The sequence below is a fragment of the Brettanomyces bruxellensis genome, chromosome 9 (genome assembly GCF_011074885.1).
Source record: "Brettanomyces bruxellensis chromosome 9, complete sequence".
Classification (NCBI taxonomy): domain Eukaryota; kingdom Fungi; phylum Ascomycota; class Pichiomycetes; order Pichiales; family Pichiaceae; genus Brettanomyces; species Brettanomyces bruxellensis.
In genome coordinates, this window is record NC_054690.1 from 2200252 (window position 1) to 2227575 (window position 27324).

Consider the following 27324-nt stretch of genomic DNA (forward strand, 5'->3'; position numbering starts at 1 on the left):
ATATATGTGGGTTGTTCGTGTTTGTGTAATTGTTTATTCGTATTAATTTGCGCTATATCATATTTTCTGTTGTAGCTCTATACACTGGTATTGGATTGTTTTGTATGTTCAAGGTCATTAGTTAAGTATAATTATAGAATAAATGTTGTCTTCGGTATACTTTGGTATGAATTCTGTTGTTGCTTGCGGATGAAAGTGTATAAAAATAGTATCAGCTGCAACAATGATTTCCAAAGCTAAGCTTTTTGTCTGTCGAAATATACAAGTGTTTGTTTTTCACAAAATTGGGTAACTGGCCTGGTATTGATTATTGATGCCAATATTTCACATTGACTTAGGACTGGAATTAACATTTGGCTTTTCCTAATGGACTCCAAGACCTAAATAGTGGTTTTGGATAATCTTAGTGATTACAGTTCTACATTTAAGACCATTGGTATTACAATTTTAATACAGGCACAAACATTAGATTGATCTTTGAACTGATTTAGGCAGGCGACAGAGATGTGATCTGGGACAATGAAGGTTGAAGTGTGAAACGTAAATAAACAGACATAGGTATATCTACGATAATACTTTCAAGGACTCGTAATTACTCTGATTTGTCATACTATCTCAAAGGCTTTTTTTTTACGGCTGTGCATCAATTGAAGTTCGTTATGAATACAAAAAGGGTGAAATTGAGGATTAAGCGCCAGGAGGTTAATACTTGAAAGTATTGTTACTTAGTAATTACCTTTTTTGAAAAGGAAGAGATTTAAAAGAACAGCGGAATAGTTTGTTGCATAAGAGTGTAGATTGAGTAAGAAAAATAAATGAAGAAAGGATAAGGGAAAATAGGAAGAATAGAAAGGTAGAAAGAATAGAAAAAGTAGGAAGAATAGAAAAGTAGGAAGAACAGAAAGGGTAGAAAAAATGAGAAGAATATAAATAATATAAAAAACAAAACAAAGCTCAAACTACAGCCTGAAGGTAATTCAACACCAAAATATCATCAGTAAGTACAATCTCTCTGTATTATCACATTATCATCAAACATGTGTTCCAAGCACCGATCTAGATGAACTGCAAATTGGCCGTTCGACGCGACGATTTGCCGACTAGCAAACACCAGTCAAGAAAGTTTCAAGCAAGTCTCATGGTCCAAACCAGAAAGCAGTTTTAAAAGAGTGTTTTAGTGCACAATCCCGCTGAATTTTCATAGCAGGATATAAAGCATGATGGAAATTAAGAAGTTTGATCATCCGGTGTACCAGAAGCTTGCAGATTACAAAGTAATACTGTGCTCTACTTCTCCAAGGAGAAAAGACATACTGGCACAACTAGGATTCCAATTTGAGATTGCCCAATCGCATTTTGAGGAGAATTTGGACAAGTCAAAGTATTCCGTGGATGAATATGTGAGGGAAACAGCAACAGGGAAGGCGAAAGCAGTGTGGAATAATTTGGATAGGCGGACAAAAACAGGAAAAATACTATTGATAGCAGGAGACACTGTAGTTGAAAGTGGAGGCAAGATATATGAGAAGCCTCAGGATTATCAAAAGAACGTCGAAATGCTCAAGGAGCTGCGAGATTCAAAGAATGCTGTGAATGTGAGATCTGGGGTTGTTCTTTTGCTTGGTGATGAGAAGTTGCCGGATGGATATCAAATGGTTAGATTCAACGATAGGACTGTAGTGGAGATGAAAAATGATGTTAGTGACGAGTTTATTGAGCTGTACTGCAGAACAGGAGAAGGATTACAGGTTGCTGGCGGATTTAGGATTCAGGGATACGGGATTATGATGATGAAAGGTGTAAAAGGTGATTTTTACAACGGAGTTGGTCTTCCGTCGACAAAAACGTTTGACGAGATCTGCAAGTTGCTGGGTTGTGTGGTGTGAGACATGCGGAGATCTTAGTATTTGCATTTAGTGATAGTATGATTACAGTGAAATATACCCGGAAGTGTTGCATTATTGATTTTGCGTGAACTATGTACATACGTATATATTTATATGAATGTGGGTAGGGCGAGAGACGCAGAAATTGGGCAAGAAGCGGATGCTCAACAAGAGAACAAGAAACAAAGGCAAGCGCCGATAGCAAAACAAGCGCCAATAGCAAAACAAACATCATATACCAACAAATATATGAAGTGAGCAGAAAATAAGCGCCGAGTCTAATTCCAGCGGCCCAGACGCACTAAATACCCAAATTAGCCGCTTATGCAGAAGGGAACGGAGAAAGCAACTGCACGAAGTTTGGCTTTGTGGAGGTAGACGCCCATCCTAGGTAAAGAATGAATGGAATCCAACTGTAATGAACAATATCTCTGGTAGTACCCAAGACTTTTCCGAGTCTTTCTCTGGACTCCTCTGAAAGATGCAATGCGACCATTTTTGTGAAGTGTGTGTAGTGCAATAGTGAGCTCTGGTTTACAGATACGTTGTTTACACGAGTGGACGAGTTTTGTGGATTTAAGAGAGGCAGTGTTCGAAATGGTATGGCTGGTGAGGCGAGTAGGAAATAAGAAAGTAGACGGTAGAGAAAAAAAGCCGAAGACGAAAAAAAAGAAGGGGGAAAAAAAGGTAGAACGACCAGGCTAGGAGTCAATCGACGGGTCGATCAGGGGCATTTTTTCTGTTACTTTGCGATCGTTGGAAATTTACTTTTGAAATACTGAATTCCTTTTTTCTTCCCTTATTCTTCGCCAGACCTGATGCCCCAATTCCCGGTTCGAGACCGGGCAATTCCCCGTTGGGCTTCCCCACACAGACGCGACGGCGACCGCGCATTTTTTTCACCGCTCCGCTTGTTTCGGGAAAGATTAATCCAGGACCGCGAGAAAAAACAATGGTGCGCGCATGCAGGAGGAGACTGCTCCGCAAAAATGAGCGCCGACCGATGGAGAAAGTGCGACTTTGCCGAACAGTCGGGGTCGGAATTTTTGTGGGGCCCACCTAGGCATGGACTAAGTAAGCCAGGTTATAGATGGTGGCAGTAGGGGCATTTTAAGGGTAATAATGGCAGGGAAAAGTACGGACCGGCAAAGAAACAAGAGAAAGAGCGGCATTTCCCCGCAACCCACGCTAAATGCCCACAATCCCCACCACGTTGTTAAAGTGTAATGTCAATGGTACCGCTTTCTCCGTATTGTCTAAGATTGAAAGTGCAATTTTTTTTTTTACTTGTTTGGATCGGAAGTTATTGGAACAGTGGGATGACAGGAGAAGAAAAAATGAGGAAATCAGCACTGTGGGAACAAGTAGGGGGGAAAGAAAAAATAATAAAAAAATCATTCCGCTTTTTCATTCTGCATTATTATTTTTTGTTTTTTAAACTGCCCCAGTTCTCCTAATTAGCCGGGGTTGAATAACAGTTGTTTCCTTCCCCGTTTACTTCTGTTCTTTCTTTCTGTTTCGTCTTTTTCACTTTTTTACCTTCTTTCCCTTTTGCAACACCAGCTCTAGTACTAATCTCTGTTCGCCTGAATACTCCAATCACAGTGTTCTCCAGCAAGAGTCGCTTGTTTTTTTTACGCAAACCATTTTAAAGGAAAAAAAAAAGCACATCAACGTACGATTGATCTGTTGTATATACCACACCACATTCATCTACGTGCATTCCCCTATAGATCCCAAGCCATTGACCGCAATTGTCGACAGTAACAAGAGTAAACATCGACACGAGCCACGCCAGGATTGAACTTTCCGCCGCAAATCATTTGTTTTCTTAAAAAAAAGCTTAGACTAACCACAAAGATGTCCGTCGCATTCACAGCACTAAGAATGGCCGTCAGACCGGCCCTCAGACTTCCACGTATCGCCGCCTTGCAGTCGGCTGTGCGTTTTTACGCTTCCAAGTTCCCAGACCACACTGTTATCAACATGCCAGCACTTTCTCCAACCATGGCAGAGGGAAACTTGATCGAATGGAAGAAGAAGGAGGGAGATGAGCTTGTTCCAGGCGAGGTTTTGGCCGAGGTCGAGACCGATAAGGCACAGATGGACTTTGAGTTTGAAGAGGAGGGATGGTTGGCCAAGATCCTCGTTCCCGCCGGAACTGAGGGAGTTACCGTCGGAAAGCCGATCGCCGTCTATGTCGAGGACAAGGCGGACGTTGCGGCATTTAAAGACTTCACGGCCGCCGATGCGGGAGATGCGCCAGCTGCCGCTGCGCCAGCGGAGGATGCCAAGAGTGCAGATAAGCCTGCGGAGAGCGCCGGCGCTGCAACCAGCGCACCTGCCGCAGCCACACCTGCAAAGAGCGCAGCCGCAGTTGCCGCACCGGGCGACCGCATTGTCGCCTCGCCTTTGGCAAAGACGCTTGCGCTTGAAAAAGGAGTTGCGCTAAAGGGCGTCAAGGGTACAGGACCAAACGGGCGGATTACCGCAAAGGACGTGGAGGCTTTGGCCGCTAAGCCTCAGGGCGCCGGCGCTGGCGCAGCTGCAGCTGCAGCCGCCCCCGCATTCGAGGACATTCCTTTGACAAACATGAGAAAGACCATCTCAAAGAGACTTACCGCCTCCAAGCAGACTGCCCCAGACTACTTCGTCTCGTCGTACATCTCAGTTTCGAAGCTTTTGAAGTTGAGAAAAGCATTGAATGCATCGGCAGACGGCCGTTACAAGCTTTCAATCAACGATTTGGTGGTTAAAGCTGTTGCCAAGGCCTGCGAGAGGGTGCCAGAGGTGAATTCCTCGTACTTGGATGAGGAGGGAGTGATCCGGCAGTTCAAGAGTGTGGATGTTTCGATTGCTGTGGCCACACCAACCGGTTTGATAACTCCTATAGTGAAGAATTGCGACACTAAGGGTCTCGAGAATATTTCAAAGGAGGTGAAGGTGTTGGCACAGAAGGCCAAGGACAACAAGTTGATGCCTGAGGAGTTCCAGGGCGGTACGATCACGATCTCGAACCTCGGTATGAACCACGCTGTCAACATGTTCACATCGATCTTGAATCCTCCACAGTCTGCCATCTTGGCAATCTCGACGGTGGAGAAGAAGGCTGTGCCAGACAAGGCCTCGCCATTCGGATTTGTTTTCGACGATGTGATGACCATTTCGGGAACCTTCGACCACAGAGTTGTCGACGGAAAGAAGGGAGGAGACTACCTCAAGGCTTTGAAGACCATCTTGGAGAACCCACTTGAGATGTTGCTATGATTAGACGATAAGTTTGGCTTTGAACGAAAAGGTTTGACTTTGACTTTTATATTTGACTTTTGACTTTTTGTTTGACTTTCTCCTTTTCTTTTTCTCTCCGTTTATTTTATCTTATCTCTTTTTTGTCTCTCGTACTTTTTATTTTATACTTCCTTTCAGCTGCTGCCTTCTAACCGTGGCACTTATGCTTACATATAAAGATCACGTCTTATGATAATGATGTATGGTAGTGTGGTATTGTGTGGTACTTATTGCATTATGGCATTATGTGGTATTTACTGCATTATGGCATTATGTGGTATTCTTTTACGTTATATGGCATTCTATCGCATTACAGGCGATATATGGTACTCTATAGTATTAAAATGAATTAGAGGAGTTATATAGCATTAAAAGACACTAGAGACATCATCGTATAATTGAAACCTTATTAGCTTATATTAGGTTATTAAATGCCTAGCCATTATATCTAATAATAACTGTTCTATTATAACTGACATATTTCATGTAGCACAGGAGAAGAAGAAGATGAAGAAAAAGAAGCAGATACCATTTTAGGTTTTAAATGGATATTGACATTTAGATAACGACATTTAGATATTGACATTTAGACATTGACATTTGGATATTGATATCTGGATATTGACACTTGGGTATTCACATTACACTGACATTAACAAACTCTACACCCTACGAACTAGATCCCTCTTTCCTTCAAATATCCAACACTACCCTAAACTAGCTTAAATTCCAAGGTGTGGCGCATAAGCCATTTCCTGACATTTCCTGACATTTTCTGTTCATTGTTCTTTTTTGCACTTTTTTTTTTTTTCAATTTTCGCTCCTCAAATTCTCAAAGTCAAGTGTCACTCACATTCTTGAGATTGACACCTGCAAGGGGTTAAGAAATGTCAGACGATAAAACCGAAAGCCGAACAAAACAAGGCACACACAAATTTGCATAATACTCCGACTTGGCAAGAAATCTGAGCCAGCATTTCTAGAAGGTCTTTGTGTACATCAGCCTTAAGTATTTCAGCGCAGCGCGAACTTGCCTGATCGGCCGCTTATCGTCTACAGACCTGCGCACTAGCGCATACCGGCATTTCATAATGAACGACGACAAACTCACATACATCGTTGTTTTCTCCATAATAGCATTAGTAATCATCATCGTCTCCACCGTTTTTTTGCTCTATGTGGTTTTCTTTGGCGATTCCTTCAGTAGCGCTTCCGAGGACGAGACAAACTGCATCCCGGAAAGGCTGCGCTTATCGAACATAGACTACGACAATACGCAGCGCTTTGATGCGCTCCCTGCGCTTGAGAAGGCGCGCTTTATTCTAGCGCGCAAGTTCTACCAGTTCCACAAACCAGTGCTCAACTATGTTAGTTTCATCTCATACGAAGCTGTGGATACCTTCTATTTGGCAATCAGGGATCGCGGCATCCGCGCATTCCACTTTGAGCGGTATTCAGACCAGCTAACTGAGCTTATCCAACAGGTGGAGGATGAGCGCCAGCCTGCAGGCGCCAGTAACGGCGTCAGCGCCGGCGCATCAGAGTCGACGCCGTTGCTTGCGGATCAGGCGCATGCGCAAACCCCACAGTTAGGGGGCACACCTCGCGCTCCATCCGGTGCAAGGAAGTTCTCATCCGACCACTTAGGCGTAATGGATGACGTCAAGAAGCCTGATTACAGGCAGGTCCAGTTTAAGCAAACGCCGTATGTCGTGCAGGAGCTCACCGACGTGAAGTTCTTGACGACGCAGATGTCGTGCGCGCTGACAAATATGCCGTTACCGTACAAAAACCGCAAAAACGACACGGTGTACTTTGAGGTGAAATTGTTCGAATTCAACCCTCAAACGACAACGATCGCCATCGGCCTCGTCACAAAGCCGTATCCGAACTTCCAGTTGCCAGGCATGTCGCCGTATTCGGTGGCGGTGCAGACAGATGGCACAGTGAGGATGAATAATCAGCCTTTTTTGAACGATGAGGATCTCCCGGTTACTTTGCCGCAAGTACTCGAAGGAGACGTCATTGGCATTGGCTACCGGTCCATAAACGGGGCGGTGTTTATCACACACAACGGCAGAAGTGTCTTAGAGGCTGTGAAGTACCTCAAAACCGAGCTTTATCCATGCATTGGCTCTGTTGGAGGACCCTGCAAGGTTTCGGTGAATATCGGCCAACTAGGCTTTGTGTTCATCGAGGCAAACGTGAAGAAACTTGGATTCTGCGAGAACAAGAACGAGGGAACGATCGGGGSCCCGCCAATATACGATAAGACGCTTCTTTCCAAGGATCCTTTGCTCGATAAGGGTGCCGAGCTTCCGCCGGGATATCCGGAGGAAGAGCAGACGTTTTTCGGCCCGGTAACGGTTGCCGAGAAACACGGTGGCAAGGTGCAGGTGGGCAGCTCGCAGGAGGTGGAAAAAAACGAGAAGCAGGAACATGAAAGTGTGAAAAGTGGCGGGGATGGTAAGAGTTGCACCGCCACACGCAGGGCGGGCTCAGCCACACCTGAGTCGGATCCGCCCTCGTATCACTCACAGGACAGCAAGAAGGAGCCGGACGAAAAGGCGGCGAACAATGCTGATCATGGCGGTGCAGACCGGGGAAAAAGGCGGAGGAAAAAAGGCGGGATGAAGTGGAATAAGCAGCCTATGGATGCCTCTGAGTATGAGAGGATGGTTACAAACTTTAAATCTCCGACGTCGACGCCGCCGATTTTGGACGATGAGTTCGCGACGAAAAAAATCATGAGGCTTGCCGGGTGCAAGGATGTGTTGGCGGCGGTGGAGGAGTCCGCGAAAAAGCCTGCTGCCCAGGAATCGGCCACGGCGCAAAAAACGACATCCAGTGCACATTTGAGGACAACAAGGAGAAGGAGGCGGAAAGGAGCAGGAAAAAGGCACAGGAGACGGAAGAAGGGCAACAGGACGACATTCTGAGTGTGTCAAAAGGGAATAAAGGAGCAGGAAATGTGACGGATACGTGTGATTAATTATATTATGTGGCCGGTAGTGAGCAGCAAGTACTAGTTATCAGTATATGTGTTTATGTAGAAGTATATACGCCAAAAAATGACATTTTCAGGCCGCGTACTTGGCCACAATATCATCAAATGCATCCTGCTTGGCCTGCACATCCTTCACATACGCGGAGTCCGGGTGTTCTGCTTTCAACTTGTTGAAAAGAGCGTCTGCATCGGAATTTCTGCTCTGGATACGTCTGAGCGCAATTTCGTCCACCAATAGGTCAACTGCCCAGTTGCCCAACTCTGCCGCCTCCTCATCTCTGTGGTCGGCCCTGTACGAAACAATTCTAGAGAGTGTTTCTTCCGCTTCCGGCATATGGTGAAGCTTTAAGTGCGAAACCAAAACACACACCAAAAGTTTGAGCGAGGTCGTATTTCCGGACCCTGCAAGATCGTCAAAGTGGTAATAGGCCCGGTTCAACTCGTCGCCGTATCCCTCAAGCTGAATCCAGGCCTCGGTCTGGTTGTATCCAACAGTATCCGACGCAGAGTCGTTGGTCACGTGATCATCCAAAAACCGCTGGGCATCTGTTGTTTTCGAGAGCAAGAGCAGCAAGTAGCACCCAAACTCAACATTCTCCAAGTCCTCCTTCGGGTGCAATCTCTTGAATGCGGCCTCAAGGTCGCCCTTTTTAGCAAAGTAGCAACTTGAGAGAAGAGAAGACAATCCACCTGGAAGATCGGTTCTTGTGAAATATGATGCGATATCCTCACTATCACCGTTTTCAAGGAATGCTGCATACTTGATCAATGACTCAAGCTCTGATTGCAAGAACGAGGCCTCGCTTTGCTCTGTGAAAGATGGAATTATCTTCTTGGATTCCTCGATTTTCGCTAGAGCTTCTTTATATTTGCCAAGCAGTAGATTTGCCCGTGTCTGGTAGTTGTACGCCTCGAATTTATACGTCTGATCGCTAAAGTCAAGCTCCTGCTCGAGATCAAGCTTGGCCAATTCGCCATATCGAGCACAGTGGTACAATTGAAGCACCGTATACAATTCTGCATCATGAAAGCTCTTTGGTTAGTATTTACATGAAACACACCTGGAATTTCGCCGATTAGAAACAAAACTCACCTTTCTCCGGTATTAAGTACATTCTTGAATATGTATACGCTGGATTGTGTTTGCCGGCTGATTGATAAGTGGACAAAATGGGTATGTTATGATGGTGCCAAGTTGGAGGGCTGGACCAAAATCTAAAAGTACGTGTTCCAAAGGAAAAGAGCGAGAAGTAAAAAAAAAAAAAATTAAATAATGCATTATTCTGATCCTCGCTTTGCTCCAGATCCTGCCTGAAAAATCTCTTTTCTTGCCGAAAACAGCCACCCTGTATTAGCCAGTACCCTTTCAATGTGATACCAAGCCGTGACACATAGTTATTTGCAATGAGTTCCTTGCACTCGAATAAGAAAGCACTTTTAAACGGGTTTCAACATTTACAGCCGTATAATGCCGTATATTATACCTCTCTGGATACTTATCTTTGCCTTTACTTGCATTTCTCTTGCGGATTAAAGCTAGCCCCAAACCAACATCTAAACGCTCGTTTGGGAACCGTATTAACTATTTATATTGTAGAACAAGTGATTAACGACCTCTTTAATATCAATTTGGCCTAGAAATACACCTCAGACGAACATAACTCACTTGTATGCGGTCTTCACAGCCAAAGGTGTACGGATGCGGTCGCCAGCAGTAGTTATTCGTACTTTTTCAAATGAATGCTGGCAATATTTGAGAAACGAGGCAACCAGACTATTCCAATATAGCATCTGCAAAGAACAAACTGCTGAACAGGATACACTAAAGGGAGGGTGTGAAATCTAGACTCATCAATATGGAAATGTACCGCATCTTCGCAATTTCGGGTTGCCGTGAGACATCCCTACACCGGTAGTGAATGTCGGATCACTGGAAAACGAGATTATGAAAGTACTATATTTATAACTACCATATTTATAACTACTATATTAATAACTACTACATTTATAACTGTACTAACCATACGAAATCGACATCATCAACACAAAACATATTCCACTCCTACAGAATAAACTTATTTAACATATTTCTTATTAAACCCATTATAAGAAAAACCCACGTTCAAGTACAACGAACTTAGATACACAATAAACTCAAGAAGCGACACCGAATTAAAGAAAAAGAGAAAAAGAAGAAGGCCCGAGCCACTTAAGATCTCTCACCTCTCAATCTTCTGGCCAACTGGATGTCCTTCTTCTGGATAGTGACTCTCTTGGCATGAATGGCACACAAGTTAGTGTCTTCAAATAGAGAAACCAAGTAAGCCTCAACAGATTCTTGCAAGGCACCAATAGCAGAAGACTGGAATCTCAAATCAGTCTTGAAATCCTGGGCAATCTCCCTGACCAATCTCTGGAATGGCAACTTTCTGATCAACAACTCGGTAGATTTCTGGAATCTTCTGATTTCTCTCAAAGCAACAGTACCTGGCTTATATCTGTGAGGCTTCTTAACACCACCTGTAGAAGGGGCGGATTTTCTGGCTGCCTTAGAAGCCAACTGCTTTCTTGGTGCTTTACCACCGGTAGACTTTCTAGCTGTTTGTTTAGTTCTAGCCATTTTTATCTGATAGTTAGTGAAAAAAATGTGTAGATAGAAAAAAGGAATAGTAAAAGCTAAAATAAAACCCCCACAACAGTTTTTTCGCATTCAAAATTAAAGTGGGCGAATACTCTTATATATACTGCAAAAGGGAACAGGGTTCTAAGTTGCGCACGCAAAAATTCATTTTTTCCCACACACGATTTGCTGATATCGCGGACCATCATTTACTATGGTCATCTAGCTCGTTGGATAACGTATGTTGGGGGTGTTCCAGGCATTATTCGGCATGCTGATGGATATTCGCGACTCGGCAGGTAAAAAAAAAAAAGATAAAGCGAAAAAATTCACGATGAGAAAAAAAGATTATGGTGGCAGTTAGAATGACAACAACTGGGATAAGAAAAAAAAACAAAAAAATTGCGAGCGCGACATGTTCTGGCATTAGCCGTTCTGAAATTTACTACCTGGACCGGTATATTCTCAGAATGGGCTGGACGCAAAACGAAGCGCGAGAGCGCACGGCGGAACCAGCAGATGAGGCGCAACATACTGCGATTAGCGGCCAGCCACTGGCGCTTCGGCGGCTGCGCAAACCCAGCGGTCAGCGTTTAATCAGCAACAAGAGCACATAGTAAGCTTGATTTTTGCTATTCCAGGCATCCCATCATCATGTTTCAACACTTGGGTGCAGCTAGCAACCATCCAAACAGTCCAGATCTCGGTGTTCTGTTTTGGGTGCCATTGTTCGGCATTGTTGTGGCTCTTGGTATTATTTTTGGGTTACCCTTGTTTTTTCCTCCCATTATTCGCGGTGCCGAAAAAAAAATATTCGAGTTGTACATAGTATTGAGATAAAACTAACGAGCGCGCTACCTGCGCACACAAATTCGCGCTCTTCCGCGCATGTTTACTGGGTCAGCAATTATCGTTGCTTTTGTTAGCGGATTCTTCCCTTCCTGTGCTCATACTTGTTGTTTTCATACCTCTTGTTACCTCCTCATTCCACCAAAAATATTTTTTTTTACTGTGTATATTTTTTTGCCCACCATCGCTTATATAAGGAGACGATCTGCTCTTTACTAAGTCCAATTCAATTCGTACAGCTCTATTGCAGATTTTAAAATATAATATATTTTTCTATCTTCTACTATCATCATTTATTACTATATTCATTTACTCAAACCAAAATGTCTGGCAGAGGTAAAGGTGGAAAAGGTCTAGGAAAAGGTGGCGCTAAACGTCACAGAAAGATTCTAAGAGATAACATTCAAGGTATCACCAAGCCTGCAATCAGAAGATTGGCAAGAAGAGGTGGTGTGAAGAGAATCTCTGCTTTGATTTACGAGGAGGTTAGAGCTGTTCTTAAATCCTTCCTTGAAAACGTCATCAGGGATGCCGTTACTTACACCGAGCACGCCAAGAGAAAGACTGTTACCTCTTTGGATGTTGTTTACGCTTTGAAGAGACAGGGAAGAACCCTTTACGGTTTCGGTGGTTAGGCTCTGTGTGCTTTTGTAAATTTTTTGTTTATTACGGTATAGTTTAATGTTATTTGGGGGCGAAAAAAATATATATTCTAGTGTAGCGCGGGGCGGAGAGAAAAAATTAGGAAGGTTGAAACAGAAAAGAACGGAAATCCTTAAGTAATTATGTATCACATTTATGTGCGTAATACATTAATATTAGCATAAAAAGACCAGGCCGCATAAAATGCTTGCTTATTCATTTTCACAGACTTTCACACTTAGAAACACTTCTTTGGCAAATGTAAGCCCTTTTATTGGCCAATTTGGTATTCAATAGAAAACCCAAATATAGGCTTTGGCATGTTATCAGTGATCAGAAATGTAAATCATAGATGGAAATCAGAATGTAGATTAGTATATATTGAATTCTAACCAAAAGATATGAAGTGTTTTCAAAAGTGGTGCAAGGGGGAATGATTACTTGATTGGGAATTTTGTATTAGTCTTAATTTATTCTTTTTTTCGGAGTCTGCTATTCCAGATACGCCAAAACCGCCTGTGCCGGGAAATACTACGAGGCAAATTTTGTGGCGGATAATTTTTCTGCCTTGTTTCCCTTTTGCCTTCATCCAGGAACCTGCAATCCAAGAGAAATAAAAAAAAATCAAATTTTGTTCCGACGAAAAATTTTCATCTCAGCCGACTCTCGGATTCCTTCTGAGTAGTATGGGATGGGGACAAGTTACATTGTTATGACTCGACCCGTGGCATTTTGGGCATTAATAGGCAAATGAAGAAGGAAAGGAAAAAATAAAGAAAGACGAGAATTTTTTATTTTATCTTATTTCTACTTTTTTCTTGTTCCGTTCCTAAATTAAGCATGTTCGAATGACGGAAATTTTTTTGTATTCGAAAATTTCCATGTTCCCACATAAATTACTTGCATATCATTTAGGGAAGATTGGGGATTAGTAAAGACTTAGACCCTTTGTCACATCTTGGTTCTTTTCAGATCTTTTATCCTTCCCCTTCTCCAACCGCCTTTTTGGTCTTCAAACTTCCTTGTATATATATATATATATCTCCCTCTCCATCCAGAGGATATATATATATATTACATCGTCTTTCTCCCCCCAAAACCCCATTTGCTCAGCAGCCAGACTTTTGAAGCGCATCTTTTAAGTTGTGCACAGCTTGAGTTTAATCTAATCTTGGCTTTCAACAACTGATCTGTTCAGCAAGAAGACTCTGCCGGGTTTGCAAACAAGAAACAAGGTACCAGAAGTGTTAATTTCTCTGCTTTGTTCTTACCTCTACCGGCTTTATCTTAGAAGTTATTCCGAGTACTGCATCCCCAACTGGACTGACCTTGCTTTCTGAACTTTCTGAACTTCCCGTGGTATTAGTTTACTTTCGGGACCTTTATTTCTTTTCCTTGCTTTCTTATTACCGTTGAGCTTTTCGTTAAGTTATCAACTCCTTTTTTTTTCCTTCTTGTCTCTTTTCGATGTTTGCAGCTCCGATCGGACAGAACTTCGATCCGTCGGACCGCCAGAACCAAATTCCGGCCATTATAGGCTCGTGCTCCTATCTGGGCGACTCACAGTATCAAAATGGAACCATCTCCTGTGCAGCTTCCAACTATGGAATGGGACTTTACCAGAACCAGGCTTACATCAACGCACAGTCGGCACCCGCACCGATTTCCCAGCAACTGCCGGTTGGGCTTCCAATTGCTGTTCCTATAGGCGCTGGATTTCCGCAGAGTCAGCCGAATTTGGCTGATATGTATGGATATGCCCAGCAACAGCAGCAGCAAAATCAACAAAGCCAACAGAATCAACAACAACAAAGTCAGCAGAACCAAATGATGAACGACACGAACGGTTACGTGGCCTGTGGGGCACAGAACGTTAGCACAGCTGGCGTTATGCCGGTTTTGGACTACGATCTCGAGCAGATGGTGAAGTTTGTGTCGTGGTTCAGCTACGGGTTGATGAGACGCGTCGATAGTCCCGGTGAGGCGTTCCACAGTAGTGTTCGAACCGTTCTCTCGGCGACCAGGTTGCCGAAATCAACAATTTTGTTGTCTTTGGTGTATCTGTCGGACCGCATTGAGAAATCACCAGTTTGCGTCAACGACCAGAACGACGAGCTGACTTTTGAGAGGCTAGTCATCGCGTTGGTGCTGGCCAACAAGTTTAACGATGACAACACGTTCCGTAACAAGTCCTGGTCGGAGGCCACGGGGTTGTCGTTGCGACGCGTCAATCGTCTTGAAGCTGAGTGGCTCTGTGTTGTTGGCTGGCGTCTTCACTACGAGGACGGATTTTCGTGTGTTGAGGAGTGCTGGAATACCTGGTGCCGCAAGTTTTCGTCTCCAGTTATCCGGCATTCGCATTCTCCATCCAGCTACAGTGTCAACACGTTTGTTTCCGACGATTTTGCTTTCAATACTGGCGAAATTGCGTCATCTCCAGCCTCTTCGTGGCTTGGTGACTACAAGCAGTCAGAGGGTGTGTTTAGTGCTGGAGGTGCTGGTTTTGGTTATTATCAGCAGCAACAGCAACAGCAACAGCAACAACAACAACAGCAACAGGCACTAGTCGGCTTGGAGCAACTGCAGAATGCATTCGTGTATTCTGGCCAGCAGCTGGTGGCTCCTCCGCTTGTTGCCGGTGGCTCAGCTCATTATTACGAGGGCTCTAACATGTATGAGCCTTTGGCTTGCTACGCTGCAGCTCAGGCATGCTGAAAAGTCAACTTTCTGGCTTAAATTGTCACTTTTGGCCGCATTAGCGGTGAAAAGGGCATACTGGCAACATATACTGTAGTTGCAGATGCTTAAGTGTGCATTTTAGCCACTAACTCTTTCTGCAGTTGACTTTGCGTACTTTGCATTGCATACTTTACTTTGCTTAGTCTGCATTTCTCCCCTTGGGATTGTTGCAGTCTTGCATAAACGATGCCTGTCTGGAATGTGATTGGGAGGGAAAGATCGTTCTAGAACAGGTGGAAAGCTCGTTTCGGGGAATTGCAAAGAAGCCGTTGATTTATTGAGAAACAGCGTTGCCTGTATCTCTTGAAGGTATGAAAAGATACTTTTTGTTCGTGTTACCGGAGATTTGGTGGAAGCTATAAAAAGATGCTTTTTGTTATTGTTACTGGAGTTTCGGTTTCGTGCGGTTTCTTGGACCGGCTCACTTGGCATTTTAGAACTGAGTGCACCGGTAGTTGTTTCTAATCTTTTCTGTACTTGGACATGTTGGATGCTCATTAAAGATCTCCATACTATAAATCCGAACTGGTTTCTCCAGACCTTTTTTTTCACTTTTTTWATTTTTTTTTTTTTTTTTTTTTTTTTTTTTTTTAGACTCATCGCATTACCTTAATATTTTTCGACCTAATACTGTCTAATTATATCTCAATACGATATCTATACTTTAAATGGCTTGTATTTAATTGGCTTAGTCGTTGCCTATATACTAACAATATGTATTTCTTGAATATTCTGTTTCATTGGTTTGTTTTACTTGTCTCCGTGTAAATCAGTCAGATATTTCAATCATATTTCATCTATTTGGTGGTATATTTAGTAGATGTATCATATCTGGTGTAAATTATTATTGAAGACACTGCTGAAGACGTCTATTGACTTCTGTTCCGTCTGATTGTTGTGTATAAATTTAATTACAGGGCATTTTTGGAACTTTTGTGCGGTAAACTGCAGTGAACTACACTTTTTACATCTTTTTGCTTCTTCTTAACTTGTCGGAAGGTAAATTCACAGATATACTCTGTGCATAAATATAAGTGCCATAGATTAACTCGCGTAAGTTTCGTACCATCATATTACTGATCTACTCATCTCATTCTACTTCCATCTTTGAAATCACGCTCAGTATTATCGTTCAATATTATCGTTCAGTATTATTATTTCAGCGTGTTATGCAAATTTCTCAACGTCACAATCTCGTTTTCAGCAAATATCTGATTGTAATATCCTTATATTTCCTTTTCACACACCAAACTAATCACCTCACCCACTTCCAATACTCGGCGGCATCCAACTTCACAGTCCCCCGCTCCCTTTTTTTCGGCTTTAACGAAGAAGGATGATTCTTAAGGAAGTTGATCATCTTCTTAAAGGCAATCGTCTTCCATCATCAAATTCCTCTACAAACAACCGAATAAGATTGCTGGCTATGGTATTGCTCTGTAGCATCATCGCAAAATCTTTCTTTCTTGGATTTTCCTCAACGTTTCGTTTCGGATTCGGCAAGATCTCGGCTAGAGCCATTGCTGCCTCGTTTGCCAGCCTTACGCTTCTCTCACAAGCCTCAATCATGATTTTGTACATCGTGAGAATTCCAAACTCCATATAAATCGAACCAATTGAAAGAAAAGTGTCTGAAATACTTCTTGACAGAGCTGAACTAAACGTCAGATCAAAGCTCTTGAGATTGTACGCAACGACCAGCATTGCCACATCTGCTTTGATGCTTGTTCCTATCCCAAAATACGCCAACTTGTAATTCAGCAACTCGCGATCTTCGAATCCTACCAACCTGTATCCCGAGTTTAAGTGATACTTATATAAATTCTGCTCTTTTTCCTCCTCTCCGCATCCTTTTGTCCGAACCAGCAGCCCACTATTCCGATTGATGCTGCTTAGCAGTCTGTATACTTTTCGACGGAGGCGTGAATTTTGACCGATGCAGCTTTTAAGAATGCGAACAAGCTCTGTTTGCTTCACAAGCTCCTCGTTTGTAAACGAGTCCACTAACGCTGACTTCTCACTGCTGAAAGGTGCCTCCAATAGAGAATCCTGCCTTCTAACAGGAGGAATGTAGTCGAATCCAAAAAATTCCCTAAAATCAGCCGGAATTGAAACCAACTGTGGCATTTTGGCAACCAAGACCTCATTAAGAGCATATGAAAGGATGTATTGAACGTCATCAAGAAGTCCATTTAGCGATAAACTGCATCCGAGTTCATCCAATTGCAGAAGACAATCTGTCATCGTGTACCTATCAACAATGTATCTATCCAATGCATTTATGCCCAGGTAGAGATAAACAAGTAGGTTCTGTTCCTGCATAAAATCAAGCTTTGTGTTCTGGTTCACGAGCTCAAATATCGGCAAAAAGACATTTTTCGGAATTCCCGCTTTCGGGGTGTTCAGTCCACCCAATACAAGCGCAATTCCACTTAAGCGGCCTTTAATAATACTGGTAAGACCCGAACTGCCAAGATACAGAGGTGTGAAATTTGCAACAAGCTCGAGACAGATGCTTTTCAAGAAGTAGTCTGTCAAATTTCCAATTTCGGACTTGCCAAAGTCCACTTGGGACAATGTTTGAATCACATCCGGATGATGCACGACATAAATGAGGAAAACCTCTTTATACTCGTTATCTGTTATGCAAGACGTTGCTAGCCACGCTATTGTCGCCTTATCGTTCTCCTGTAGTAACTTTTTCTTCTTGTTCAAATTCAAAACAAACAACAAGGATGCCAGAATCGCAGATGATGTATCTGAAGAAATGGTAAATTCCAGAATCGAGTCCCCATTACTACCGCCATCAAAGAAAGAGGAAAGTTCGTGCATACCATTTAAAACACTCAACGGACCTCTGTGGTCAGACAAACTACTGGAATTTCCATCTGTGGGGAAATTTGCCACCGATCTGAGTCTCTCTATGTTCTCAGGTGTGCTGAAATCAGATATTAAGCCCCGGAGTAGACTTCTGTTGCCAAAACAGAGTGCAATCATCAATGTGAGAAGTCTGCGAAGCTTCCAGAAGCTTCGATCGTGATATTCCATCGATGACACGCAAATCTTCATCACAGTGAGAATGAGCGATGTCGGACTGTTGGCGAGAAGGCTGCCGAACTTCTTAAATCCGAAATTCGGATGCTCGTATGGAAGCTGGAAATGGTATCTGAACAACTTGGAAAATGTAAAGCACAATGTTTTCTCTTTGACAAACAGTTCTTGTGACTCGGGAAGGCCTATTGTCTCCTGAAGTTCGTTTCCTGAGCTAATAATATTCCACACAGTAAGAAATTCGAGCTGATTCTCCTGGATTTCCGCACTTTGTAGAGATGGTGGCGTTTTGAGGAGACTGATGGCATCTTCTTTGGTAAATTCAGCACCAAATGGCAACTTATCAAGAAACGAATCTATGGTTTCATCTGAGTTCTTTGATACCGTATTCCAGATGTCTTCCACCGAGATATGACCGCTTTTTAAGTATGAAGAACTGGATGAATCTGAAGAAGAAGCAGCTCTTTCTGAATCGGTTAAATCTGGGGTTTGTGATGACACGTTTGAGTAGATAGATGCTGAAGAAGCATTATCTGAACAATTTTGTTCCCTCGAGTTCATTGTATCTCAATGAAAGAACCTGGCTGTAAGTGATATAAGGGTAAAACGCATGTAGCATAAGTACCAAGTGAAAAATATGGGGAAGTGGGACATTTTATATTTAGGGCTGATTCGCGCAATGAAAAAGGTGAGGATGGAGAAAAAAATATGTGCCCCAGTAAAATCAGGTAAATAAAGAAAGAAAATTAAACTTGGCCAAGTCCTTGATTGGGATTTTAACATGAGAACAATACCAGGATCAGCGAAAGGGCACCGATGTAAAATTTGGAGAAAGAGGGAAAATCGGATAGCATAGTCTAAAAAAGTCTCATAGTCTCGGTCTCGAAGTCTCGTAGTCTCAAAAAGTGTCAATCTCAAAAATGCATATATCACGTGTTCAGGCCATTCTTATTCAAAGCATTCTATTTTTCGTTCTATTTCTATCGAATTTATATATATATATATATATATATATTTGTATGTATCTGTAATAAGTGATCTTGCATTTTCTTACATTCATCTAAAATATTATCGTCTTTATTGCTTCTCTCATTTATAATCTGATGTCGGCATCTGCACGATTTGCAATAAAGCGATGCATGTCGGATACTGCTAATTTCATGCATGCCCATTAGTGCACAATAAGCTAACCCCGCGAATCGCTATTTTCGCAATGCAGCCATCCACGCAATCACATGACTCTAATACACATTTATGGGGGTACATAAAGGGGGCTAAATCCTTTTTTCCCGTCTCAATTAGTTTTATACTCATCAGCATTTTCCACGGATTCAAGCTTTTTCACCTATAACTAGCATTGAACTTTAAGTTGCTACATATTAACACCACATTTCAACTATTTCAGTATGTCCAAAAAATTCAATCCAGCATTAATGATAATCGACCTTCAGGAGGACTTCCTTCCCCCAAATGGCTCATTGGCTGTGGATCACGGTCGTGATATCATTCCAAAGATTCTGGAGCTTCTTGATTTGTCAAAATATGGATGGAAGGCAGTTATTGGAACAAAGGATTGGCACCCGGAAGGACACATATCGTTTGCATCAACACATAATCAAAAGCCTTACACTACAAAGACATTCCGCAGTCCGGACAAGGAATCAAAACAGGAGAGACTTGAGACTCTATGGCCAGATCACTGTATTCAGGATTCGTTTGGTGCTGCATTTCCTGAAGAGTTTGCCATAGTGTTCAACAAGATGGTCCAGGATCAGCCAGTTCCAACAGCATTGGTCAAAAAAGGCTATCTCAAAGACAGAGAGTATTATTCATGCTTTATGGATGTGTGGAAGATACATCATACAGAATGTGAGAAGTTTCTCAAGGATCATGATATAACAGATGTGTATGTTGTTGGTTTGGCGTACGATTACTGTGTGTTGAATTCATCCATAGATGCCGCTGATCTGGGCTTTAATACTTATGTTGTCAAGGATCTTTCCAAGGCTGTTGCTCCGGAGAGTAATATAGACACAGAAAAATCTTACCAGGAGCACAATATCCACTTGATAACTTCTGATTCTCCCGAATTGAAAAAGGTGGAGGCTCAATATTGAGTGCTGGGAGTACTTACTAGTAATTACTAGCTTCATGCAGTAATTACTTTCTTTTAATTCAGATGCTTGAATTTACTCTCAGCTTTGGGTTTATTTACATTCAGGGCTTGTTCTTCATTAAACATTTATTTGTTCAATTTGTTTACATTATGTGCTTGATTGCACCACTTACCTGATTGTACAATTTGCTTAATTGCACTATTTACTTAATTGCACTATTTGCTTGATTGCACTATTGCTTTATTTGTTCAATCTCATATTTTTGTCCCTACCTTCGATGTTTGCCTATGATAATTGTCTATGATTTTCCTTTTTGTTGATGTCCTTTTACTTAATTGCTTTTATTTCATGCTTCTTTTTATACATTTATAAGTCAATTTGCCTAATGTGTTAAGTCTTTATTTCGTATTTTCCAAGTTATCTACACCATTTATTTGATTACCACATCTTCCTGAGTGAATAGCGGGGTGTGTTATTTTTTGAATCGACGCGTCAATAGTCTACGCTCCGGCATTGAAATCATTTTTTCGCGGTTCACTGATAACCTGATATCCTCAAATTTCTCCCTTTGGTCAGAACTTGAACCATTTCATAAAGGTCAGCGGTTTCCTTACAATTCAATTAAAAAGAAGAGCAAACACAAATCAAAATGTCAACACAAACAGGATTTGATCTCAACAAGTATTTGGGACGGGGACCGTCTACAAAGAAAACAGAAGAAGTTGTGAAATATAATGAGCGTCGATTCAACCAAGCGGCACTTTTTTATGGATGTGTAATATTGACATATCTATCCTCGAAAATAGCATATAGAGGAGTTGTCAAACGCAGATATAATCCCACATTTTTTCAACACAATAATCTTCCGCCAAGAACTTCCTTTTATAAAGATGCTTTATGTGCTTTAGGAGATGCAACAATGCTTGCAGTAACATCCATGGCTACCTTTACTACCGGAACATTCTGGTACTTTGACATCTCCAACTTGCACGAATTTGGATACAAGATGAGGAATTGGCTTGGGGGAAAAGAGTCCGAGGAAAGACTACGGAGCATGCCTGAAGACAAGGAGACGGAGGAGATGGGAAAGAAATTGACTGAATTTATTAACAACGACAAAAAGTAAGAAAGAGAGGAATTACTGAAGAGGAAAGGGGAAAGTTAGGGATGATAAAGGGATGCTGAATTACAATGAGGTCGAAGATACCGAGAAGTTACTGAAAACAACTTGCAAGAACTAAAAAGATGATGAAAAGATATGTGAAGAAATAAAAAGTGGAAGAGCAAAAGAAGTGAAAGAAATAAACTGAGAGATCTTAATGATTCTGAAAAGAACCCCTGCATTCCAAGGATTATGACCACTGATCTTGCAAAATTTCAAATAGAGGTTTGCTATTGGTCATATTTTAGTTCTACCTCTCATGCTTTTCACAGACTTAGATTTCCAACTGCTGGAAAATCACTCTTGCCATGAATACGGAAATATTGCTGGATTTATGACTTTGCTTGTATATATATGCATCTATCTATATTTAATTTATGGGAATAGCCGGTTATATACTGATGAAGTAATGTAGTGCAACAAGCAAAAGGGGAAAAATAATGCTAGGAACGTGCGTAATTACCAGGAAATGCCAGATAAAGCCATTACGCGGTACAAACATAATGTGAAAAATCTTGACGTTTTAAACAAATAAAAAAAAATCAGATGCCTGCATATTTTCATAGTACGGCGCTAAAACAGATTTCATTAATACCAAGCAGCAGGTTCAAAAATTTTTGCACATCGTCTTTGCATTGGATTTTTCACGTATTTGGAGAGTAAAAGTTACGGCAATCGGATTCAAAAAACATCCTCTTGCTTCTGGAAATTGCTTTGACGCATCTTTCACTCCCAAAATGACAGTTGAAAATACCGAGGCTACACCTCTTCTTGAAAATGAAGATGAGAACTGTCAATACGAAGAATTGAGTCATACAAAGTCCCCATTGTATAGGTATAGCATGTATGCTATTAGCGCAATAATTGGAATACCAATCTTATACTTTTTTCTAGTTTTTCTACCAAATGAGGCGCCAGATAGTGAAAATATCTACGATTTGGCAGTTGCATCCAAACCAAAGGTGTATTTGCATCCGGTTATCCGGCCATCCAAAGTTAAGGCTGAGTCAGAATTTGCATCTGAGTATGGGGAGGAATTAAACGGGGATGTGGAGTTTTTGAAAGATCCAGATAGCCCCTTAAAAAAGATCCCAAACATTCCAAAATGGGAGTATCTCAGTTCGCAATCGGAGCTATTCAAAAGCCACTTGGAGCAATTGAAGGAAAAGGAATTTGATGGATCAGAGAGACCAGTGAAAAGACTCATTTTGGTAGGTGACATTCACGGATCGTTTAAGCCGTTGATGAGACTACTCAAAAGAGTTAAATACAATGCTAAGTATGACGAGGTGTTGATGCTAGGTGATTTTCTTGCAAAAGGAAAGCACTCAACCGAGGTTCTGGACTGGGCGGTTAAAAATCAGATTGGCTGTGTTCTTGGAAACCACGAGATTGAAATTTTAAAGCGGTATGCACAGTTTCATGGACTTCCAAAGCTCACATTCGTTGGCAGGCACGGACGTGAAATGAATGAAACTATGAAAAGTGAAATAGACATTAAAGAGACTTATGATTTGGACGATCTTATGCGAATAGCTAAACACCTAACACCGAAACAAATTGAGTATTTGAGGGAGTGCCCACTAATCAGGGAGTTAGGACCCGTTCCTCATCTCACAAACAGGAAGCAGACTCGTTATTTCGATTATCCTGCTGAAGGGTTTGCTGTTCACGCTGGCTTGATGTGGAATGTGAAAAATGCACATGAGCAAAACCCAGTCTATGTTACCACAATGAGGAATTTACTACCACCAAACTGGACCGAGGCCACGGAAAACAAACACGATCAGGTTGATGGTGTGAAGTCCGAACCTTGGACAAAGCACTGGAATATATTTCAAGATCTTCAAGTACGGAAACAGCTGGAAAATAAGACTGAGAGTACATTTATGCTGGGAAAAAAGGTTTATTATGGCCATGATGCCGGACGTGGTCTTCGGTTTAAGCCATATTCGACAGGACTAGACAGTGGCTGTGTATATGGTGTGGCTTTAAGCTCTGAAATTCTCTGGGCTGAAGTTGAACAGAGTGCAAAGAGTGAGGATTCTAAAGTTGTGTACAAGCACCAATTTGTGCAGGTGAGCTGCTAAAATTCAATGCGGTGATTTGACTGCTTCGTTGGGATTGCATGCAATTCGCTAATTTATGCTTATATAATACAGTTTTGCAGATTAATTTAATAATATTAGAAACAGATTGGGTAAAACGGGTGTGGAGTTAAAGTGAAATTTTTCTCAGAAAAAATATGTGTACCCCGCAAACTCGAAACCGTTTTTTATTTTTGGAAAATTCGAAAATCCGTCACTGAGCCTTCTTATCCATTACTTTAATGTAAACTTTAATTAAATTAAATACAAGCACGCATACACAGGAGGGTATATTTAAAATACAAGCTTAAGTTAAATCACACAGGTTATACTGCTGATTTTATCACCAATACAGAATTGCGTACACCAATACAGAATTGCATACACCGTTATCGAAATGCTCAAATCATCAGTTCGAAAAACTGTACTTTTATGTCCAGGTCAGGGATGCTTTGATACGAAGGGTTTACAAATACTATCGAGGTTCAAAAATTTCGACAGCGTAAATAAGATTCTTCGAACTGCAAATGATGCTCTTCCCAGTTTAGAGCTCTCAAAATATATCAGACATCCAGAACTTGTGGAAAATGATAACGAAGTCCAACAAATGCTACAAAGGACAATTGTTCAGCAACCATTGTTGATCCTCACATCTGTTGTCAGCAACGAAATTGCAAAGTTAGTGGGGAAGGTGAATTATGTGCAGAAGGCAGATTTGATGGTTGGTCATTCTCTTGGTGAAATATCAGGTCTAGTTCTGCAAAATGCAATTCCACTTAATGAAGGTCTCGTACTTGGTTATAAGAGGGGAAAACTTATGGAAGATATTGCTAGAGGGAGCAATTGTAAAAACGGTCTTCAGGGATACGGAATGTACGCATTAGTGTTTCAGCCAAAGCAATACGGGGAGGTGGTAAATTGCTTAAAAAGTAATTCAGCAAATATTGCAAATTACAACGCATACAGCCAGGTTGTAATCAGTGGCAAAAAAGTGGATTTGAAAGAGCAAATAAAGCAAGTGAAAGTGGAGGTTGGTAGGATCCGTGCAATTGATTTAAATGTCAGTATTCCATTTCATCATCCAATGCTTGGTCAAATCGAGAAAGATCTCAGGAATGCATTTGGAATGGCAAAGGTGAGACCAGGAGAGTTAGAAATTCCGATGATTTCAGATCTTGATGCTAAACTAGCAACAACAAGCGAGGAACAAGTCGATAAGGTGATTAAAGTGACATCAAGGCCTGTGAAGTTCTCAAAATGCCTCGAAACATTTTGCTATAAAAGCGATAAAGAGAAACCGGATGTGTCGTATGATTTTGTGAGTTACGGAACTTCCACATACGGATTGGTTAAAAGATTCTTTAAGGATCTTGAAAAAAGAGGAAGGAAGTCTGAAATTCCAGAGTATACAAACATAATGATCAGCGACTCGTTTGGGAAATAGTACTATTCCCCAAATTGAAATGTATAGGAGACTTATCAGAGAGAAAAGTATTTGTGCTGTGTCTGGTTATTCATCTGTCTGCTTATTGGTTTGATTGCTGGGCAGTTCAAGATTTGCGTGGCTGGCGTATTTATATTTGCTATATTGAATACTTTCATGATATGAACGAAACGATGTATGTTCTATAAACGAGACAAAACGTACCTTTATACACGAAAAGAAAATGTATTTCTATGGACGACAGGCATACAATTTACCTAGATGAACAAATCTCGTCGTCTAGCGAATGCAATTTTCATTATTAAGAACTGAATATTGATGATACAACGTTTCATCATAGCTATACATTCATATTATACAATACTTTATCACCCCCTACTGAATCGGAATAAAGTTTCCCACTATACAGCTTGGGATGTTATACTTATCTCGGCGGATTGTAAAGCTGAAGCAGCACCTCTGCTTTCGCATCCCATCCTTTGTCCGCAAATTGCAACTTGTCAAAACTGCTTTCTGCGTTTTATCAAACGCAATGGCCCCATACTTCTCCCAGAAATTAACACTGCTTTCCTCGGTCATCAATTCGTATATTGTGAGCTTGCCGTTCTTCAGATCATCGATGGAAACTTCAACCAATGAAGCGAATTCCTTATTTCCTCTGTATATTTCACCAGTTCTCCGCCAGAGACATGCAGGAATTGCCATTGATGTGAAAACCCGGTCATAATCCAAAAGCATGCGCTCAAAATTCTCCTCGACCAGAATTAAATCGATATCTTTCAAGGATTTGGCAATGGCCCGAAACCCGGGACGAAAAAGCGACAATGGCTTCAATATCCGTTGCCTGGAGGATGCTGCCATGTGATTATCCATGTATGTTTGTAACCTCTGATAGCCTCTTGCATAGTTGTAAGGCTCGAGAAGTCCAGCTTCAAGCTTGGCATTAATAACCTGCTTTAATCGCTCTTCAGGTGAGATTTCTGTGGTTGGATCTGCAGCTGTCAAAAAGAATTTCGCTCTTGCAACATCTGAGACGTATGGAACTGCAGGGTTCTGACTTTGGCGTTGGTTTGTACTTTGTACTTGGTTCTGGTTTGGATTTAAGTCTTGGCTCTGGCTGCGATATTGCACCCCTGCACCAGTCACCGACTGGCCGGCTTCCGATTGCCGAATTTGTGCCCCCGGGGTAATCGGAGAAAACCGGAAATTGGAAACCGACTGGCCTGCTCCGGGCACCGACGCGTCGATCGACTGCTGCCCGTTCAAGTTTGTTGAAGAGTTATTTGCGCTGTATCCAAGTGCGGATGTAGTTTCAAGCTTCCGGAGCATCGGATCGTCATCCATGCTGATCGTATTCATGACATCTGCATCATCGATCATCGACAAAAATTCAGTCAACGAGTTAAATTCCGATCCTGCGTGCTCCGAGTAAAAAAACGGCCTCTGGTTGATTGCGGCACTTGCCGCGTTCGAAACCAGCTCTGGGGACTTTGCGTACCCGACGGGTTTTCCGGGCTGTGCACCTTGCACTGTCTGGTCGTACAATCCAGCAATCTGGGGTTGCCCCAAACCGGCACCCGAAGCCTCTACAGAGGACAACCGTGCACCAGATGCAAATGCATGCTGAGTTGAAGGTTGTTGTGCATTTTGATTGATATCTAAGGACCCTTTTTTCCGACTTTTGCGTTTTTTCCCCCTCGAGACATCATCCCGGCACAGATGGCCGATATTCCGTTTAATGCAACGCTGACATGGACGCCCTGGATCACAAATCATGTGAGATCTGCGACAATAAACACATGCATTTGACACTTTCTTTCTCTTTCTTTTCCTTTTCTGTGGTGCTTTTACTGTGGAGTTTTCATCTTTTTGCTTCTTTTCCATATCTTCTTTGCTGTTCTGAATGCCCTCCTGATGAATATCTGCGATCCTGATGTCATTTTCGTCCTTGATCTTATCATTTGTGTCATTTTTCTGTGTACTAATTGCACTTTCAGCATTTATTGTGCTGAGCCGAGTATTGTCCGCTGATTGTCCGGATACATCCGTCGAAAGGCCGTTACCACTTTGGGGCCCATCTATCTCGTTCATTGATATTGTTGTGTTATATTTGAAACGGCTGCAAATCTGCTTTATCTTGTAAGTGGTGATATTCGCATGGAAAACGAGAAAAGGGTGCACTATTTATGAAGATATTAAATATCTCTGCGTGGCTCAAGTTATCAAAAATGATACGCAAATGCGTTTTAATTAGATTATCAAGCAATCCAAAAGCTATCCTTCTAAAACTTCCTTTCGTCTATGCAAAAAAAGTATAAAAGACGTATTGAATCTCAATGATTCATGAAAAGCTTTGGCAGTGATCGAAAATGAACGACTCAAATGGTGATTCTTGGATGAATCGGTTTATAATGTTAATACTTCAACGAAGT

At 41.8% G+C, this 27324-nt stretch overlaps 13 protein-coding genes across 13 annotated transcripts; 9 read left to right on the plus strand and 4 right to left on the minus strand.

The window, feature by feature from the left end:
- Positions 1-1220: 1220 nt before the first annotated feature.
- On the plus strand, positions 1221-1886 carry BRETT_002781 (uncharacterized protein; the record flags this gene model as incomplete). Its single annotated transcript, XM_041281301.1, has 1 exon — positions 1221-1886. The coding sequence occupies one exon, from the start codon at positions 1221-1223 to the stop codon at positions 1884-1886; it is 666 nt and encodes a 221-aa protein (XP_041139092.1).
- A 1860-nt stretch (positions 1887-3746) lies between these two features.
- Positions 3747-5153, plus strand: BRETT_002782 (uncharacterized protein; the record flags this gene model as incomplete). The annotated part of the gene is made up of 1 exon (XM_041281302.1): positions 3747-5153. One exon carries the CDS (start codon positions 3747-3749, stop codon positions 5151-5153), a length of 1407 nt encoding a protein of 468 aa, XP_041139093.1.
- A 1112-nt stretch (positions 5154-6265) lies between these two features.
- BRETT_002783 (uncharacterized protein) lies at positions 6266-8113 on the plus strand (the record flags this gene model as incomplete). Its single annotated transcript, XM_041281303.1, has 1 exon — positions 6266-8113. The coding sequence occupies one exon, from the start codon at positions 6266-6268 to the stop codon at positions 8111-8113; it is 1848 nt and encodes a 615-aa protein (XP_041139094.1).
- A 141-nt stretch (positions 8114-8254) lies between these two features.
- Positions 8255-10154, minus strand: BRETT_002784 (uncharacterized protein; the record flags this gene model as incomplete). The annotated part of the gene is made up of 3 exons (XM_041281304.1): positions 8255-9198; positions 9694-9763; positions 10152-10154. The coding sequence occupies 3 exons, from the start codon at positions 10152-10154 to the stop codon at positions 8255-8257; spliced, it is 1017 nt and encodes a 338-aa protein (XP_041139095.1).
- A 236-nt stretch (positions 10155-10390) lies between these two features.
- On the minus strand, positions 10391-10801 carry HHT1_2 (histone H3.1; the record flags this gene model as incomplete). The annotated part of the gene is made up of 1 exon (XM_041281305.1): positions 10391-10801. One exon carries the CDS (start codon positions 10799-10801, stop codon positions 10391-10393), a length of 411 nt encoding a protein of 136 aa, XP_041139096.1.
- Positions 10802-11973: 1172 nt separating this feature from the next.
- HHF1_2 (Histone H4) lies at positions 11974-12285 on the plus strand (the record flags this gene model as incomplete). The annotated part of the gene is made up of 1 exon (XM_041281306.1): positions 11974-12285. The coding sequence occupies one exon, from the start codon at positions 11974-11976 to the stop codon at positions 12283-12285; it is 312 nt and encodes a 103-aa protein (XP_041139097.1).
- A 1474-nt stretch (positions 12286-13759) lies between these two features.
- On the plus strand, positions 13760-15007 carry BRETT_002787 (uncharacterized protein; the record flags this gene model as incomplete). The annotated part of the gene is made up of 1 exon (XM_041281307.1): positions 13760-15007. One exon carries the CDS (start codon positions 13760-13762, stop codon positions 15005-15007), a length of 1248 nt encoding a protein of 415 aa, XP_041139098.1.
- A 1380-nt stretch (positions 15008-16387) lies between these two features.
- BRETT_002788 (uncharacterized protein) lies at positions 16388-18643 on the minus strand (the record flags this gene model as incomplete). The annotated part of the gene is made up of 1 exon (XM_041281308.1): positions 16388-18643. The coding sequence occupies one exon, from the start codon at positions 18641-18643 to the stop codon at positions 16388-16390; it is 2256 nt and encodes a 751-aa protein (XP_041139099.1).
- An 845-nt stretch (positions 18644-19488) lies between these two features.
- Positions 19489-20199, plus strand: BRETT_002789 (uncharacterized protein; the record flags this gene model as incomplete). Its single annotated transcript, XM_041281309.1, has 1 exon — positions 19489-20199. One exon carries the CDS (start codon positions 19489-19491, stop codon positions 20197-20199), a length of 711 nt encoding a protein of 236 aa, XP_041139100.1.
- Positions 20200-20848: 649 nt separating this feature from the next.
- Positions 20849-21325, plus strand: BRETT_002790 (uncharacterized protein; the record flags this gene model as incomplete). The annotated part of the gene is made up of 1 exon (XM_041281310.1): positions 20849-21325. The coding sequence occupies one exon, from the start codon at positions 20849-20851 to the stop codon at positions 21323-21325; it is 477 nt and encodes a 158-aa protein (XP_041139101.1).
- A 773-nt stretch (positions 21326-22098) lies between these two features.
- Positions 22099-23451, plus strand: BRETT_002791 (uncharacterized protein; the record flags this gene model as incomplete). The annotated part of the gene is made up of 1 exon (XM_041281311.1): positions 22099-23451. The coding sequence occupies one exon, from the start codon at positions 22099-22101 to the stop codon at positions 23449-23451; it is 1353 nt and encodes a 450-aa protein (XP_041139102.1).
- A 394-nt stretch (positions 23452-23845) lies between these two features.
- Positions 23846-24892, plus strand: BRETT_002792 (uncharacterized protein; the record flags this gene model as incomplete). The annotated part of the gene is made up of 1 exon (XM_041281312.1): positions 23846-24892. One exon carries the CDS (start codon positions 23846-23848, stop codon positions 24890-24892), a length of 1047 nt encoding a protein of 348 aa, XP_041139103.1.
- A 375-nt stretch (positions 24893-25267) lies between these two features.
- Positions 25268-26983, minus strand: BRETT_002793 (uncharacterized protein; the record flags this gene model as incomplete). The annotated part of the gene is made up of 1 exon (XM_041281313.1): positions 25268-26983. One exon carries the CDS (start codon positions 26981-26983, stop codon positions 25268-25270), a length of 1716 nt encoding a protein of 571 aa, XP_041139104.1.
- Between the last annotated feature and the right edge of the window lie 341 nt (positions 26984-27324).